The 18,051-nt window shown below is 37.0% G+C and overlaps 1 protein-coding gene across 1 annotated transcript in view; it reads left to right on the top strand.

Annotated features, from left to right (window-relative positions):
- The first annotated feature begins 2,153 nt into the window (after nucleotides 1–2,153).
- PHF3 (PHD finger protein 3) overlaps nucleotides 2,154–18,051 on the top strand; it is an 81,614-nt gene continuing 65,716 nt past the window's right edge. The window contains 2 exon segments of the mRNA XM_010364274.2: nucleotides 2,154–2,491; nucleotides 12,715–12,983. Of these exon segments, the coding sequence (XP_010362576.2) occupies nucleotides 12,740–12,983 (244 nt within the window). The 5' untranslated portion in view covers nucleotides 2,154–2,491; nucleotides 12,715–12,739.

The raw sequence follows: 18,051 nt of genomic DNA, 5'->3' as shown, positions 1-18,051 counted from the left end.
CTCACTACAAGTTCTGCCTCCTGGGTTCACGCCATTCTCCTGCCTCAGTCTCCTGAGTAGCTGGGACTACAGGCGCCTACCACCACGCCTGGCTAATTTTTTTGTATTTTTAATAGAGACGGGGTTTCACTGTGTTAGGCAGGATGGTCTCAATCTGCTGACCTCATGAACCACGTGTCTCGGCCTCCCAAAGTGATGGGATTACAGGTGTGAGCCACCACGCCCGGCCTGGAGTTTTCAATGTTACTGATACAATCTGATCTTCCAATAAGTCCTGTGTGCAGTTATAGCTGTTGCCAGTATTATTATGCTGGTTCTTTCTTCTACTAACCTTTCTGTGAATTGAGTATAAGATAAATAGTTCGTGTTTACATCTGGAAGCAAAAAGCAAAGATCATTAATGGACAAATGTGAACAGGGTGCTTGGCTGGTTCAAAATAACAGAATCAAAACATCATGCCTATGGCACGCTTGTTGACTTTTTTAGGATCAGAAATCTTTGCTTTGTAAATGTGACAGTCTTATGATTCTTACATTTTCTTTTAATCTCCATTTTGTTTTACCTTAAATTTACTAAAACTTCTCTGAGAAGGTAAGTTTTCCTCAGCCCTTCTAAAGGATTTTCCAGCTAGTAGTCTCCCTTATCAAGTTCTACTCTATTGAATTCCTTCGGGGTTGGATTTTGTTTATAACAATAATTTTATTCTTTCCAAACGCCCTTTTGAAATCTCACACTGAGATCCACCAGAAGAGTAAAGATAACATTAGGCTTATTTTTATAATTCATCCCAGACATCCCAAGTGAGAATTAAAAAAAACAAAACAAAACAAAACTCATTTCTATTTTCCTTTCTCAAAAACACATTACAAAAATATTGTAAAACAAAGTCTTGAGGGATTCATTAGTCAAGACATGGGGTGAAACTCTAGGAATCCAGTGGAATCAAGACAACCCAAACCTCCTTTGTAGAAGAGCATTTGGTATTGGGAGTACTTAAAGTATCAGAAGAGTAGAGAGAGGAAAGAACAGATCTTCACCGCAGGCCTGTGACTTATTCTTCCATCCTGCACTAATCTTACAATGTGGGCTGCGGTTGGTCTAAGGCTTAAATCAACAAGTACTGTAAAGGTTTTAAAACAGTGCAGACCACACAGTAAGGTGCTCAGCAGGTACTGGCTGAATACTGTAATGGTCCTGCAGATAAAAGCCACAAACCCTGTCCCTAAGGAGCTCCTTTTGGTTGGAGTGACTGACAAGCAACAATTACTTCACAGTGCTTATTAAGGGCTGAGATAGGGGTTAGCTCAAGTGTCTGTGGAAGCAGACCAGTGGGTCTGCTCGACCAGTGGGTCTCAAAACTTTTTGTCTCTGGACCTCTACACAATATTTGTTACTACAAATAATGTATTTATGAAAAGTATATTTTCCAAATTAATAAAAAGAGTGATATTTAAAATTTTTGCAAATTTCCTCAATGTCTGGCTTAATAGAAGATGGCTGGATTCTCTTATCTGTTTCTGCATTGAATCAGCTGCTATATGCTGTTTTGGTTGAAGGATGGGAAGAAAATTTGGCCTTAGGCAGATGCTCCTGGCAAAGAAATGGAGGCTCTTTTGAAAGGTCTTGGCGACCCCTCAGGGAAACCTAAGACCATATTCTGAAGACTGCTTACTGGATACCAAGAATGTTTCTTGGAGGTAGCAGTTTGAGTCCTGAGGTAGACCAGCCATGCAGGGTGAGGGTAACGGAGGTAGTTAATGGCAAGGCTGCTGTCCCGAGCCAGCACAAATATTTGGGCAGAGGTCTCATCTACTCTATCCTACTCTACCATTCTTGAACTCACAGTCAATTAATAAAAAGTACCTGGGGTTGGGGAGCTGAGCATGAATATTGTATTAACTGTGAAGCCTTAGTGCTTATTACGGTCGAGAAAAAGCCCTCCTCTGATTCGCCCCTCCCGGCGGCCCGGAGGTGTGAGCTAGAATCCCGCAGGCGGTGCCGCGTCCTCGGAAGACAGGGAGGGGTGCGGCAGCGCCGGGGAGTGCAGCAGCCCGGGGCCCCACGGAGGCGCGGCGCTCGAGGCCCCACAGCGCGCAGGCGCGGCAGCGACGCAGGCCGCGGCCCCCGGAACGGTAAACAGTGGGGTCACGTGACCCGGCCCCTCTCCAGCTCCCGCGCCGCCGCCGCACGCCGATGGCTGCGGGGTCTCGCGCCGTCGCACAGTCCCCACGCGACAAGCGACCTTCGGGCTCAGGGCGGCGGCGGCTGCTGCAACGAGGATTAGGAGGGCGGCGCGGAAGCCAGGAATAGTGTCGTCAGCAGCAGCTATTCGGTCCCAGGAGGAAAAGAGGCTGTGGCAGCGACGCCGACGTCCTGCGCGTACCCCCTCTCCGCGGCACCCACCGGGCCCCCTCCTCCTCCTCTTCGGCGGCGGCAGCGTCCACCATCTTCCTCTTGCTGCCAGTGGTAGCGCTCGTCTGGCGGAGCTGGGTGAGTTGCGGCTGTGGCCGCGGCCAGGGAGACGGGCAATCCTCCCCTCCCCCATCCCCTTCCACACGCATAGCGCCTCCGCGGGCCTCTCCGCCCCTCCCGCGGCGGACTCTCCGCGCTTTTCTCCCGCGCAGCCGAGAGATCGCCTCTTGGGCCTCTTGCGCAACGTTCTCGGCCTACCTGGGCCGCGCCTCTGCCGCCTGTGGACCATTTGGACCGCGGGTTGGGGAGGGAGTCGCAGCGACGCGGTCGCCAGGCGGAGGGTCGGGACCGCGGCCTCTCTCCCGACCACTGGTACCCAGCCGTCTGCCGCGAGTGCGCCCCGCTGCCGCCGAGGCACGGGCGCGCAGGCCCAAGGCACGGCGGGCGCTGCCTGGAAGGCCCGGCTCGAAGGCCCCGGGATCCGGCTTAGGGCCTCTTCCCTCTCAGGGAGCCCCAGCATGGAGCTTTGGGCCTTGGTTTCGGGAAACTGGGACTGGCCCTGGCTGCTAGGCTGCTCTCTGCCGCTGCTTTTTGGAGATGAGAGTTGCTGTTCCATTTATCCACCAGTTAACGCGCGCTTTTGTGCCCGGGACCCAAACTGTCGACTCCTTTTGCTTAGTTTGAAATGAGAAGCCTAGACTCTTGTCTTCCGATAATACCTGTAATTTAGTGAACCACTTGTCGATACGTACGTGTTAATGGTGCTAAATAACTGATCACCTGACACGGGGGGCGGGGGCGGTGCGGAGAGTAGAAAGAGAGAGAATGTTGATATCGCGCAGAGTACTGTGTCCCTCCATTCCCTCAGGATGTGTTGCCGGGTCAGGTGACCTTTTTCAGTCTTTTGGCTTTTAAATGCCAATTCCTAGAGACTTTAGATTGGGGTGGTTATTAGTGCTTTCCAGTAGTCACACGTAGAATATGTTCATGGATTGATGTTAAGTGGCAACACTGCTTTAATATTCTAGTCCTAATCTGCATTACATGTAGAGGTATTTAATTTAAAAAGAACAATTATTGAGACTTCTCTAAATACTAACTTTACTACCTTAAGTTAAATTTAAAAACCAGTACAGTAAACTCCAAAGGGAGTACTTATACAGTACATTGTTGTATTTAATTACTATTTTGGGGTGGAACTTGTCTTACCTGTGTCAAAATGATTGCTTAGGATCTAACAAAACTACGCCTCAATTATTCAGTTTTTGATTCCTGAATGAAATGTTTGGAACTGTGAAAATATTTGTAGAAAAAGATGTATGTTTGTGATAGAGCGACATGTTGAGTCAAAGAACCAGAAACTTTTCTATTGTAGTATACTTATGTTTTTGAATTTATAGCTCCTTTCCACAGCACAAAAGGTGTTGTGTAAAGATTATTGTTAAATAGTAATTTTCAACTTTATCACTTAGACCTTTTCCCCCTAATTTTTCTCTTCATTCGTCTGTTTACTGGTTATATATTACCATAATGATTCTTTACTTCATTATAATCATTGTCATTCTCACTGTTATTATTATTTTACAATACATACTTCATTTTCTGGTGATAGCAGAGTTTAGTGGCAGAGACTTTTAGGAGTAATGATTGCTGTGATTGAGCCACACAATCAGTCCTGAAATCGGCTACTTTTATTTAAAAAGATTGCAACTTTAGCTTTTAAGCTTTTTCAGATAGCTCATTTGTCAAAATGATAAAAATGAGCCAGTGATGGGACCAAAGTTTGCCTCTTATTTACATTCTTTATAGGTTCATTTATTGAAGAATAGAAAAATGTAGTTTATTTTACTGCTTTTGCATACACCTGAATTAGTTATGTATTCTCTCTTGTTGGGATAGACCTCAGATAACTTTATCATGTTGATCTTACGGTATACTTACATGTTGCATAATCAGAAAAGTCACCTATGAGAAGTGTTCTATGTAAATGTAGGTAAAAAATTGGTTTGATCACATGCACATTTCAAGATAGAAAAATCGAAAGGAATTTGTCTTTAATCATTTCAAACCATGTTATTAAAATTTAAATATTATTGAGTATTGGAATCCACTAGGAAAGGTTGACAGTCTTTGACTTTCACTTATGTAATGTATTACTTATAAAAGTTGGGAGGCAGCAAGTGAGAACTTAGAGTATTGCAAAATCAAGAGCTTAGATTTTTTTCATAGTATGAGGCCTATTTGGAAAAACTGGTAAATAAAAATAATACGTACAATTCTGTGTTTCAGTTACTAAAATAGATGATGTTTGTCTTCCTTAACATGGTGGGATGGTGTTTGCTTTTTTGATATATTTTACTTTCTTAAGATCCATTTAAATTTCTCATAAAATCCTTTTTACGTATGTTTTTTCTGGAGATAACTTTTCTGTTTTTTAATAAGATTATGAGATTTTTTTGGTCAACGTTTAGGTTTGTGTATTACCAATAACTATTTCACCACACAGTGTCAAGGAGTTCAGGATTCTTGGGGTGCTGATTTCTAACAGTTTTTATTCATCTGCATTTCAAGAATTCTTTCTGACAAGTGCCTGCTGGATTTTTTTCTTTTCTGGCAAAGTACGTCTTGGACTATGTTTATCTTATTTCTTCTTGGAGCACCCTCTCAGAATTCTGGAGTATCTTTTCAGAAGGATAGACACTTTTTCAACTATAAAAATTACTTGGCAAACTGTTAGACATTTATGATACTGTTGCATTTTTGAGAACACAGTCAAAAAATATTCTTTAATTGTTGCCCTTTGATTACACGGGGAAAGATATTGAGAGTATTGATGTGATTAAACATACATGAGATCCTGAGACTGTTCTCAGTAAAGATATAGGCTGGGAAACAAGATTCATGGACATCCGATGTTAATCAGTGTATTAGAGTTAAAGGGGAAAATATCAAGAGTTTTAAAAGGCATTGTATGAGGCGTTGCTTTATGTGTGGACTTGACAATTACTGTCCTGCGTAATGTGTTTAATTTAGACCATTTTTAATGGTATCTTAAAATTTTATGACTATTATACAATGAAGAGTGGACATAGAGAAATAGTTGAGTAAAAATTTTAAGATATTTCCAGAAGTTTTAACCTGTTGGCATAATATGACTTTATTAGACAGTTTTGAAGAGCATGGTAGATTATACAGAAAGGCTGAACTTGAATATTTTAATTCACTTGTAATTTGTGTGAGCTGGGCACATGAAAACATAAAGTTTTAGACTGAAAATAAATGGAAAAGTTTGTAGCTGATAAATTGCTTTTCCTCTAATGTTCATATGCATTGAGGCTAACTTTTTTTTTTTTTTTTTTTTTTTTTTTTATGTGTAGAGGGTGGCTAAGTGCATATTCCTGCTTTATTTTGGAAGAAGGATGAGTCACTTTTGTTTCTAGCATTTTTAAAGATTTCATTAATGATACATTAAAAGCATAAAATTTAATGTGTAGAGTGCATTATAGAGTGTAAAGTGTAGGCTCAGGAATCACACTGAATGGGTTCAAATGTGGGAATATTGGGTATGTGACCTTGGGTAAATTATGTAATTATTTGGGTCTCAGTTTGCTCTAAAGAGAAAGGACTAATAATTGCGCGTACCTTACAGGGTCGCTGTGAGGAACTAATGAGATAATGCATACGATACACAGGGCCTGGCGTATAATGTGTGCCAGGTACATATTAGCTTGGGCTGTTACTACCTAGGCCATAGTTTTGATGATGAGCTAGGTCCACTACTTTGGTGGTTTATTCAATTTCCTAATGCTTATAATATCAGTTATGTTATAATGCCAATATAGTTGTAAACTTTGAAGTTAACTCTTTCTTGTTACTGTTGGCTACTGTAATTCAGCATTTGCCAGTTTCAACATCTTCTAATCCTTTCCTAGGGCCTTAGGTCTGCTTTGGTCTAAGTTGTCTTTGTGCAGCAGACACCTTGATATCTTCTTTTTACCAGATACATTTAGAAAAGAAGTCATGATCCTTGCTTTCTTTAATGATGTCTTGCCAATAGATTCTAATTAACGAAACTGAACCAGAATTTGAAGTGGGGGTATAGAGTAGATGACTAGGTTGAATTGCTTTATAGAATGGTACTTTGTAGTATTGTGTCATACCACATGATCTAACCACTTACTAATTTTTGACTCTGTCCTCGAAGGATAACCTATGATTCATCTTCAGTGTTGTTATACCATAGTGGTTAAGAACTGACCTTGGTGTAATGCAGAGTGGATTTGAGTCCTGGCTCTGTCACTTATTTATTTGGTAATATTGGGTGTAACTTTGCTATTTAGCCCCTCTCTTGTAAATTGGGAATGATAGTACCTGCATAATGGTTTGGTTCTGAGGATTCAATGGCATGATGCATTTAATTTGTTTAGCACAATGCCTTGCACACAGTAAACATCCAGTGAATTTAACCTTATAAACACATAGGGTAGTCATAAGCGCATTGACTCTTAAATGAAGTTTTCTGGGTTCAGATTTTAGCTCTGTTTTTCCTGTAGGAGATAGCTTAAACAAATAAAAACAAACGACTTTTAGTTCCGTCACCTACTATGGCAAATCATTTAATCTCTTTGATCCTAATTTCATTTTATTTCATTTTTTATATTATCAGGATAATAATATAAGGTGGTTTTGAGGATTAAATGAATTAATAAATGTAGAGCAGAATTTCTTAAACTTGGCACTGTTGACATTTTTGGCTGGATAATTTTGTGTGTGTGTTGGGGGGGCTGTCTTAGTGCATTATAGTATGTTTACTAGATGCAGATAGCACCCTTTCCAGTTGTGATGACCAAAAATGTCTCTAGACGTGGCAGATATTCTCTGCATGGGCATACTCACCTCTGATTGAGAATTATAGATATAAAGCATGTAGAACAATGCCTGTCTTGAAGTTTGAGCACAAGAAGTTTTGTTTTATCATTATTAGTAGTAGTTTTGTTCTTCTGCTACTGCCTATTAGGAATTTGTTTTTAGTAAGCACGCCTGATAAAATTGCTTAATTTAAATGATGGTATTAGGGGCTGAAGGCATCAAGTGTGCTCTGTTTTTAAGACCATTGTACTTCTAGGACTTTGTCTGGATTGCTCTTCAGCATTTATGCATTGATAACTACCTCACTTCAGATTTTGGTTCAAGTGTTACGCTGTGAGGCCTTCACTTACTCTCATAAACCAATCCCCCATCACCACCACCATTACTATTGCTCTGTATAACTTTTCGTCAGAGATATTAGTCCTGATATGTTTGTGCTCCCCTCACACCACCCCCCTACACACACACCCACAGACACAAATGTAGACTATGTGAGAGTGTACTTCATCTTAGTACATAACCTCTTTGGCCTTTGATAGCCTTAGTGATTTATTGTTAGGCGTGTATGTGTGTGTGTGTGTTTTAGGAAATAATAGAATTCATAGGTTTACTTTGAAGATGTTTTTAAAAAGCTGGGATAGAGAATTTTAATTTGCTCTTAAAGTGAGTTTTCGTAAAGTGTAATTTTTTTTTTTCCGAGATGGAATTTTGTTTTTGTCGTCCAATCTGGAGTGCCATGGTGCGATCTTGGCTCACTGCAACCTCTGCCTCTCAGGTTCAAGCTATTCTCCCGCCTCAGCCTCCACCACGCTCAGCTAATGTTTTTTGTCTTTAGTAGAGACGGGTTTTTGCCATATTGGTCAGGCTGGTCTCGAACTCCTAACCTCAGGTGATCTGCCCGCCTCATCCTCCCAGAGTGCTGGGATTACAGGTGTGAGCCACGGCGCCTGGCCTAAAGTGAAATTTTTTTGCTGTTGACACTTTCTAAATCTCATCTTTTTGCATTCTATTAATACTTGAAACACTTATAAAATAATTAGGCTGTTTTGTTAGTATAAGCTAAACCTGGCTTCAGTGTAATTCTCTGAGAATTACAGGTGAAACATATTTTAAAGCAGGAAATATCTTTGGACTCAGATTAAATTTTATTTGGCAAATTAGTACTAATTATTTTCAGTTGTATTCTGAGTCTTTATAAATAGTCCATTAGGACCAAACTCAGCCATTTGTAATTAAGACGTGGTGTTCCATTTGCCTGGAATATCCTCTGGATCTTTAGGATCCAGCTTACATATCACCTGCCTAGCCTTTGTTAGCTTCCTGAGTTTTACCTTCGTCTGTGATATTATTTGCAGTCCTTCAATACGGCACTTAGCATTTTGTTGCTGTGTTTATATGTGTTGTATTTGTTTATATATGTTTATGTTGTTTCGAATTGTGAATTCTTCGACTTTTTGACAGGTTCGTTTCACTAGACTTAAAATGCTTTGTATTAGTAAATGAATAATTTTGAATTACGCAGATTATTCGCTTATATACTTAGCTGCATATATTCTATTGTCTGTAAACATGAGTTTACCCAGAAACAATTTCTGACTTTAACATGTATATTCCCAAATTACCAATACTGATTTAATTGGATATACATGTATCATTAGCCATTTAAAATTCACTCTATATAGGCTTATTATGTTTTATTAAATTTAGAATGCCAAATATAGGGGAGCATTTAAGTAGAGTTTTAGTGTAAGAAACAAATTTGTTTAAATTAGACAATTTGTTTAATTAACAAAGATACTAAATTGGCTCCTAATTTCCCCCCTTAATTAGATCCGATTGTCTTTGTTAGCCACATTACTAGGTATCCTAGAATATTCTTAGTTTTTTTTAAGACTTTATTTTGTAATACTTTTATATTTATAGAAAAGTTGCAAAGGGTGTGTAGTGTTTCTGTATACCCTTATCTAGTTTCCCTGATTATTAACATCTGACATAAAGCTAGTGCCTTTATCAGAACACATATTATTATTATTGGTGTATTACTGTTAACTAAATTACAGACTTTATTCTGATTTTACCAGTTTTTTTTTTGCTACTGTCCCTTTTCTGTTCCATGATCTAATCCAGGGTACCACATTGCGTTTAGTAGATTAGTGTATCCATTACAAGTGAGTAAATATTTCTACATTTGGCTAATTTGTTTGCTTATTTAGCATTAGAGTTACTTTATTTTTGAGACTGATCACTTTATATCTGAAACTGATTTTTAAAAATGAATTATACCTCCAATAAATGTTACTTTCAAGGGAATTCTTTTGGATGGGTACATACTCTTCATTTTTGGCATTTTCTCTTTGGAATTACCTCCAGAGCCAGTTGGAACCACGTAAGAAAAATTATTCTCACTCATTTATAACAATTTTTCTTAAAACGTATCCCACGAAACACTAGGATTATGATTTGTCCTGTGGAAATTGTCTTCTGTGGACTCACAAATGTGATACGCTTTATTACTATGTTCTTAGAATATTCCCATTTTCATTAGCCTACTAAACGTGTCTCACACAATGGTAGCTGCTTAGTAAACATTTGATGAATAAATAAAGAGTATCGTTAAAGAAATGTAGCTTCAGTCTGTCTCCACTTGTGACTGTGGAAACCTTTTTCCTGATAATGCCCGTTTAAATCCGGGGAAACATACTTTATAAGTCAATAGTTTTGACTTAAAAACAGTACTGGAAAGCTTGACTCATTTTATTTACAATATGCTTTATTTTAAAAAAAATGATCTTCAAGAAATACGTTACAGGCTCTGAAGCCATGAAAGAGTTTTGGGATGGTTTCACTCATAGCAGTATTATTGAAAACAAACAAAAAAATTGCTTGTTGATGACTAGTTGTAATGGCCTGGTCTTCATTATAGCGATATGATCTTGAGCTTTGTGACCATAACTTCTGAATGTTTTGAATGTTCCCATCACTTGAAAGCTCACAGCGTATAGTTGGTACAATAGGAAGACCTCATAGAAGTTTGCAGAATTTGCTAGCCTCATGTTGCTATGGTAACAAGTGCATTTACTTTTTCAGTAGATTCAGCATACCATTTTTTTGAAGGAAAGTTAGCCATTTGTTTCTAGAGCTGAAACTGCCTTTTTTCTTTTTGATTGGTCTGAGAAAAAAGATTACTAATTGGGATGCAACTCTCTGAAGTGGAGGTGTCTTTGGCTTGCAGTACTGGATTCCAGCACATTCAGATAAATGAATTCATTGGTAGTTCTACTTAATTTTGTAAACATTTAGTAAATATTTTCATAAATTATTTTTAATTACCAGAATTTAACATACTAAAATTTTTTTTTGGAACCTAAAAACATATAAGGCGGAAGTATTGGTGATGTATGATAATTGAGACTTTCTTTGGCGCTGATGTCATATAGTGTGGTAGGGAATTCTTAAAGGAACTTGTCCTGAGTTTTCTTCAGCATTGCTAGCTACAGTTTTCTTTCAGTTGAGAAAATGCATGTAAAATAAGCAGCAAGTCCGTAGTTAGCATTTTCTTTCAGTGCTTTATTAACATTTCAATGTAAATAAATGGAAAAAAATGAGAAGAGATACCGAAACTCTTTATTTAGAAGGGCATTAACTTTTGTGAGACAGGAAATTTCTTTTTTTTTTTTTTAATTGAGGTATAATAAATGCATTCATTAAAAATGAACAGATTTCTGAAACCATTATCGCAATCAAGATTTAGGACATTTCCGTCATCTCTCAGGTATCCACCTTCCCTTTTGCAGTTCATCTTTTTTTTGGATTTTTTTTTTTTTGACACAGAGTCGGGCTCTTTTGTTACTGGGCTGGAGTTCAGTGGCTTGATTTTGCTGCAGCCTCCGCGTCCTGTACTCAAATGATCCTCCCAACTCAGCAGCCCAAGAAACTGGGACTACAGGCACGCACCACCACACCTGGCTAATTTTTGTAGAGATGGGATTTCGCCTTGTTGCCTAGGCTGGTCTCCAACTCCTGGGCTGTAGTGATCTGCCCACCTCCCAAAGTGCTAGGAATACAGGCATGAGCCACTGGACCTGGCAGGAAAATTGTTTTTAGAGAGCCTTTAATAAGTCAGATCATCTCAGCCCTTAGCTCAGTGTGAAAGGGTAATAACACTTGCTAATGGGTATGGGCTGTGGAGCTTGAAACCCAGGCTAGAATTTTGGCTCTGTGGTGTGACTTTGGGAAGACATTTAAATTATTCAAGTGCATTTTTAAAAATAGTGCAAGGATGATAATAGACCCTATTTATTATAGGGGCTTAAATTATATAAATGTTGGTAAAATTTTTAGTACAGTATGATATATATAACCAGTGAATGTTAGCGTGTATCTGAAATTCTTCCCTCAGTTTTGTAGGGGGAGAGAATTCAAGACTAGTTTGAGGAAATTTTGTTAGATTTAGAGCTAATCTCAAAAATCTTGGAATTAAGGAGCCCAAGATGTTATAGGTTAATCAGTGGAATTTTTTGGTTAAATTAATATTAGTTTTTTTTTGGTTGACTTTCTACCCCCTAAAATATGTTGATTCAGTTTTCTCTCAAACCAGTTCAATTTAATTGGTTTAACTTTTCATAATTAAGGCTCCTGTAGAGCTTTGAAATGACTTTTGCTGAGCAATGTGGGTACAGTTCAAATGGGAGACTAACTTGATACTTGTATAGACCACACATAACTAAAATAAATCTGAATACATGATGTAGATTGTCTTTGTGTCATTTATCTTGTTTTTCTCCTAAAAGGGGACCTTGAGAAAAGGTGTATTTGTGCACATCTTTGTGTGCGTGTGTAGTTTTTTAAGTTTTGATTTGTTGGGTTAATAGTTTCTTTTTCATTTTCCGCCCCTACCCCCACAATAAAAGCCCTTTGTCTATATGTATTACCTTTCTTTAAATAATTTTAATACTTTGTAAATAAAGCAAGGCCACTCTATGGTTTTAATAGGTATGGGATAAAAATTTAAACTATTTGATTTTAGCTCTTTTATGTGGACTTATTGTAAAAGCAGTGTCTGATGCTTAATTTGTGAAAAGATTGTGGTTAAAAACAATTGTTTTTATGCTTTAAGCCTTGTAATTCTTTCGTATGTGTCAAGTTAATGGACTATATACATATTTTTTTTTCTAAAAATAATGAACTGAGTAAACATTTAGTAGAATTTCTGGTAAAATGATATACTACATGCATGATGAAGAAACATTAGTAAAGATTCGTTCTACATTTCCAAATGTATATTCTAAAAACAAGTGAGGATTTTTTTTAAACAACAATTCAGAAATACCTTAAGTGTGTTCTTAGACTCAAAACTATTAAAATAATTTGGTATTAGGTGATTTTCAATTGATAGCTTTATTTCTTATGGTATTTTTTTTGTCTTTCTATAGGGCTGAAAGACACACAGAAGTCTTCATGGATATAGTTGATACATTTAATCATTTAATTCCTACTGAACACTTAGATGATGCCCTATTTCTAGGATCCAACCTGGAGAATGAAGTCTGTGAGGATTTTAGTGCAAGTCAAAATGTCTTAGAGGACTCGCTGAAGAACATGCTCAGCGATAAGGATCCTATGCTAGGATCTGCAAGTAACCAGTTCTGTTTGCCTGTTTTGGATAGCAATGATCCCAATTTCCAGATGCCTTGTTCAACAGGTAATTCTTACTTTTTTTTTTTTTTTTAGTCTGCAATTTAAAATAAATTTTCAGCAGCTTTTTCTTTTTTCTTTTTTTCTTTTTTCTTTTTTTTTTTTTTTAATGAGGAGGGTAGTAGTAAATTTAGGGTTCTTTCCTTTGAATTTAGAGCTTCTTTTCCAGGCATCAGAATTAGAATTTAAACTAAATTTTCTTCCAAGGAGTGTGGAGTTATCCTCAAGGATATTATGGATATAGGTAGGGTGACCATATAATTTATTATCCAGTATGGGACACTTTTTAGAATTACAGCGAGTACTTTAATAATTACATCATGACAACAGGTATAAATTGGGATTCTTGAGTAAATAGGGATTGCCCGGCAAATTGAAACATGTGGTCACCTTAGGCCTGCTGGAGTCAGGGGAGATGGCTGAATTGACCTTTCTCAGCATACCTCCCAGCCCCTGAAATATTTACATTGTTTGCTCCCATTTCACCTCTTTTGGTATTTTTTGCATGTATCTTAAAACCAGAGAAAGAACTCTATACCTCTGCTGCTCTGGACAGTAAACACTAGCCACATGTAACTATTGGTCACTTGCAATGAGTCTGGTCTTAATTGAGATGTGCTATAAAATGCACATTAGATTTTGAAGACTCAGTATGAAAAAAAGTTAAAAAAAATTTCTTCAATTTTTTAATGTTGCTTATGTGCTGAGGTGATATTTTGGATATTTGTGTTTAAAATTTATGTCACGTGTTTTTTTTTTTTTGCCTTTTAAAAAGTGACTACTTGAAAATTTAAAATTACGTATGTGTCTTACATTATATTTCTGTTGGACAGAAAAGGGTTTATAGTTGAAGTAACTAAAAGACTGAAGATAGTACTTTTCTGTAAGGCTAAACTATTCTTAATAAGAGATTACTTTGTCATGTTAATGTATAAAAAACAGTTTTTCTTTTATAAAGCAGAGAAAATATTACTGTAAACATTGTGGCAATTGTTAGTAGCTATTCTGTGAGTAAAATTATAGGTAAAGGTAAAATCAGCTTGCCATGGAACAGTAAGGTTTTCCCTCACCATTCCCTAGAGTAAATAGTTTTCAGATTTATGTGATGTTGGTTTGTTTTTCATTGACTAGATATTTTCTCCTGTACAGTTTGTTCAGCATATTTTTCATTTTTAAAAAACATTTTCTATGTATATTTTAAATTTAATATAGCAATACTTAAAGTTGGGAATAGGTGGTCTGCTGTTCACCCATAAGTTTGTCAGGTTACTCCGCCTTAGGACCTCAACACTGGCTACTAGGAAGCTTCATTTTAACAACTCCTTAAAACTGAGGTCTTTTTTTTTTTTTTTTTTTTTTTTTTTTTTTTTTTTTTTTTTTTTTTTGAGGCAGAGTCTCGCTCTGTCGCCCGGACTGGAGTGCAGTGGCCGGATCTCAGCTCACTGCAAGCTCCGCCTCCCGGGTTTGCGCCATTCTCCCGCCTCAGCCTCCCGAGTAGCTGGGACTACAGGCGCCCGCCACCTCGCCCGGCTAGTTTTTGTATTTTTAGTAGAGACGGGGTTTCACTGTGTTAGCCAGGATGGTCTCGATCTCCTGACCCCGTGATCCGCCCGTCTCGGCCTCCCAAAGTGCTGGGATTACAGGCTTGAGCCACCGCGCCCGGCCAAAACTGAGGTCTTTTGAATTGCTTGCTAATAGTGTATCTCTGAATTATTTATATGGTGTTGTGTTATTACTTAGGTTTACATTGTTCTGTTTTTGTATTCTAAATGTTTTAAAGCTTTTAAAATTTTGTTTTATGTATGCATTGTTCAATTTTTTACTTTGGTGCTTGTGTCAGTATAGTAGCTCTAATTATCTTTATTGTTAAGCACCTTTGACAGTGTTTGGTTTTATGGTCACTGTTTCCTAGTTTAGTCCAAATTCAGGAAGAACATTTATTTAATATTAACATCGTTCTTGCTGGAACTCCAGTTACCTTCAAGGGTGTTACATTGGATGTGGAACTGACACATGTGTCATCTTGTTAGGCTTTTTTACTTATAAAATTCCAGCTCTATAGTAATACTTGTATTCTTACTTCCTGTCCTTTTTTTAAAATTGATTTCTGTTGATATGAAAAGTTTTTATTAATGTGAAAAATCTTTTCAGTTTTGTTATACATCTCTTTTGCTAATAGAAGACTTAGAGCACCTTTGTAAGTACATAGAAATTTTTTGAGTTATGATTTATTATTTGTTTATGGTTCTGTTATCTTTTAAATGAACTTTTAAATTTAGGAACTTAAATTACTTCCTAAATTTTCTGATATTAAAATTTGTTTTACTACAATTATTTATCTTTGATTCTGTAGCAGAATGTTTGCATTGATATATGTTTAGTGTGTATGTTTTAAAGATATGTAAGGAAATATGTGGGGGAAACTTAATAAGGCTTTTCTGTTTAAGATTGTTTAAATTTCATTGTGCCATCTAGCAGGGGATTTATCTTGATTTCTTCAAAGTTCTTTTGCCCTTTGGGATATTTAGGTCAGTAAAAGGCCCACACATTTTCTGAAAGCAAAATGGAAAACATTTTTGAAAAAAATTTTAACTTTTTGTTAGATTTAAGAGATAATTGCAAAGAAGAAATCTTATTTATTTATTTATTTTGGTAGAGACAGGGTCTTGTTACATTGCCCGGGGTGGTCTCTTAACTCCTGGCCTCAAGCCATCCTCTGGCCTCTGTCTCACAGAGTGCTGGGATTACAGGCGTGAGCCACTGTGCTTGGCCTGGGAAATCTTACTGTAATTATTGATGAAAACCCTGTGTGAACGGTAACTTTCAGTAACCTCAGCTGTTTTTAAATAAAAACAACATAGTTCTTGCCCAGATTGTTGTTCCTGGCACTATAGGCTTTTACTAGCTGTTTTCATTGAAGCTAAGCAGGAAAATAATCCTATTTATATTCCTTAGACCAATGAAAGCTATAGATCGTGGCTGTTTTGTAACCTTAGTACTAAAATTAGCTACCAAAATAATTACTACATCATCTTTTCTGTTATGGTGAACCAAGTTGGTTTCGGACCAGTGTTTTTGTTGTTGACATAGTGATTTGGATTGTATTTCAGCTGTCTCAAAAAAATCATAGTTTTAGAAAATTATAAAAATAAGAAACATAGAAAATTACATTTAGTGCTCTGTTGGATACACAAAAGTTGGGGTGCCAATTGTTTCATTTTGAGAGAAAGCAGCCAGCATTCTTTGAATGCTTTTGACTGTGTCAAGTATTACTTCATCTAATTGTAGTGTTTGCATATGGTTTTTAGATGTGCCCATTAATACACTTTTTTAACCTCTAGCGAGTGAGCAAAACAATATTTTCCTGAGTAATAGGTTTGAGATACTGAATATAGTGTTTATATATACCACTTGAGGAGTGCGTTCAAAATCACTGAAATGGTGTTTACTGGCATCAGTTTTATGAAGAAATGTTTATCTCTCATTTTACAAATGTGTTCCCTTTTTACATTGACAGCTGTGATTCATAAGTGTGGAACAATCTTGTGTTTACAATCCATTTCTTAATATGGTATATTGAAAATAAATGTTCAATGACTGTAAGTTGATGTCTTTAGTTTTTACAGTATAGTTCAACATTGTTTTAAGACCAACAAAACAGACATACTATAGAAACATGAGTGTTTAGAGCAGCCTTTCATTCAAATAACACTTTTATCTGCTACTGTAGGTTACTACTTGTAGCTACTGCATCCTTTAGTGAAACCAAGATGTCTTTTCAAGGCTGCATTATGGCTAGCAAAATCATCATTCTTTTAATTTAAAAAAAATTCTCTACTATAGTATGGTTTTTGGAGGTTAAGCAAATTAAAAAGTCGTTGAACTCTTACAAGTATCCCACATATTTGGGAAGAGTTGATTCATATTGTGTAATTATTTTTTCAACTAAAGGAAAACACCTGCTTACATCATGTGTTGCTTTCCTATCATAAATGACATTGATATTATATGACGTCAATCAGTGTGTTTTAATATAATTTTAGCTTGCACTGCTTTCCTTTCAAGCAGAGTGTTGTAATACTTGTAATATATGTTAAGACTAGTTTTACAATTAGTGAAACTATCAGTAGTAGTGTGATTTAGTCCCTTTTTTGTCATATGAATTTTAAACTTTTAATCATACCTAGTTTGAGGCTCCTTTATCACTAGACAGAATTCATCCGTGTAATATTGGAAAAATTATATTGCACTTCTGGAAAAAAAAGGTTTGGTGTACTAGTGTGTCACTTGAGATTTGTTTAAAAAGTTTTGGGTTTTATGGCTTCATGTTTCTCTTGGATAGCATTTTCAGTCAGACAGGACATTGAACTAAACATAGTGGCTCTCTGGTCTAGTAAAATTCAGTTTTCAGATATTTATTATTTTACTCCCTATTTGTGCTTTCTTGGGGATTGGTGGGGCTATTTGTGCATACTAATTACATCTCTGAATCCAGGTACACACATATAAGTTCATTCTATATCTGCATTGGAGTCTTCTCACTGTTTTTGTTTATTATTAGTATTTGTTGATTTTTTTTAAAGCTTCTGTGCTTCAATGAACCTTTTACACTAATAACTTATTTTTGAGAATCGAGTTTTAAAAAATTGTTTTTGACACATAATTGTACATATTTGTGGAGTACAGTGATATTTTTATGCATGTGTACAACGTGTAATGATCAAATTAGGTTAATTTGCATATTTATCACCTCAAATATTTGTCATTTCTTTGTGTTACGAACATTCAAAAGCTGCCTTTCTAGCTATTTGGAAATGCACAATAAATTGTTAATTATAGTTACCCTGTAGTGTTTATAGAGTACTAGAGTTTATTCCTCCTATCTAGCTGTAAATTTTTCTTTTTTTTCCTTCTTTTTGAGATGGAGTTTTTCTCTGTTATCCAGGCTGGAGTGCAGGTGGCCTATCTTGGCTCACTGCAACCTCCACCTCCCAGGTTCAAGTGATTCTCTTGCCTCAGCCTCCTGAGTAGCTGGGATTATGGGGGCCTGCCACCATGCCCAGCTAGTTTTTATA

Source organism: Rhinopithecus roxellana, chromosome 4 (genome assembly GCF_007565055.1).
Source record: "Rhinopithecus roxellana isolate Shanxi Qingling chromosome 4, ASM756505v1, whole genome shotgun sequence".
NCBI classification, from domain to species: domain Eukaryota; kingdom Metazoa; phylum Chordata; class Mammalia; order Primates; family Cercopithecidae; genus Rhinopithecus; species Rhinopithecus roxellana.
This window is presented reverse-complemented; position numbering and strand designations above follow the sequence as displayed.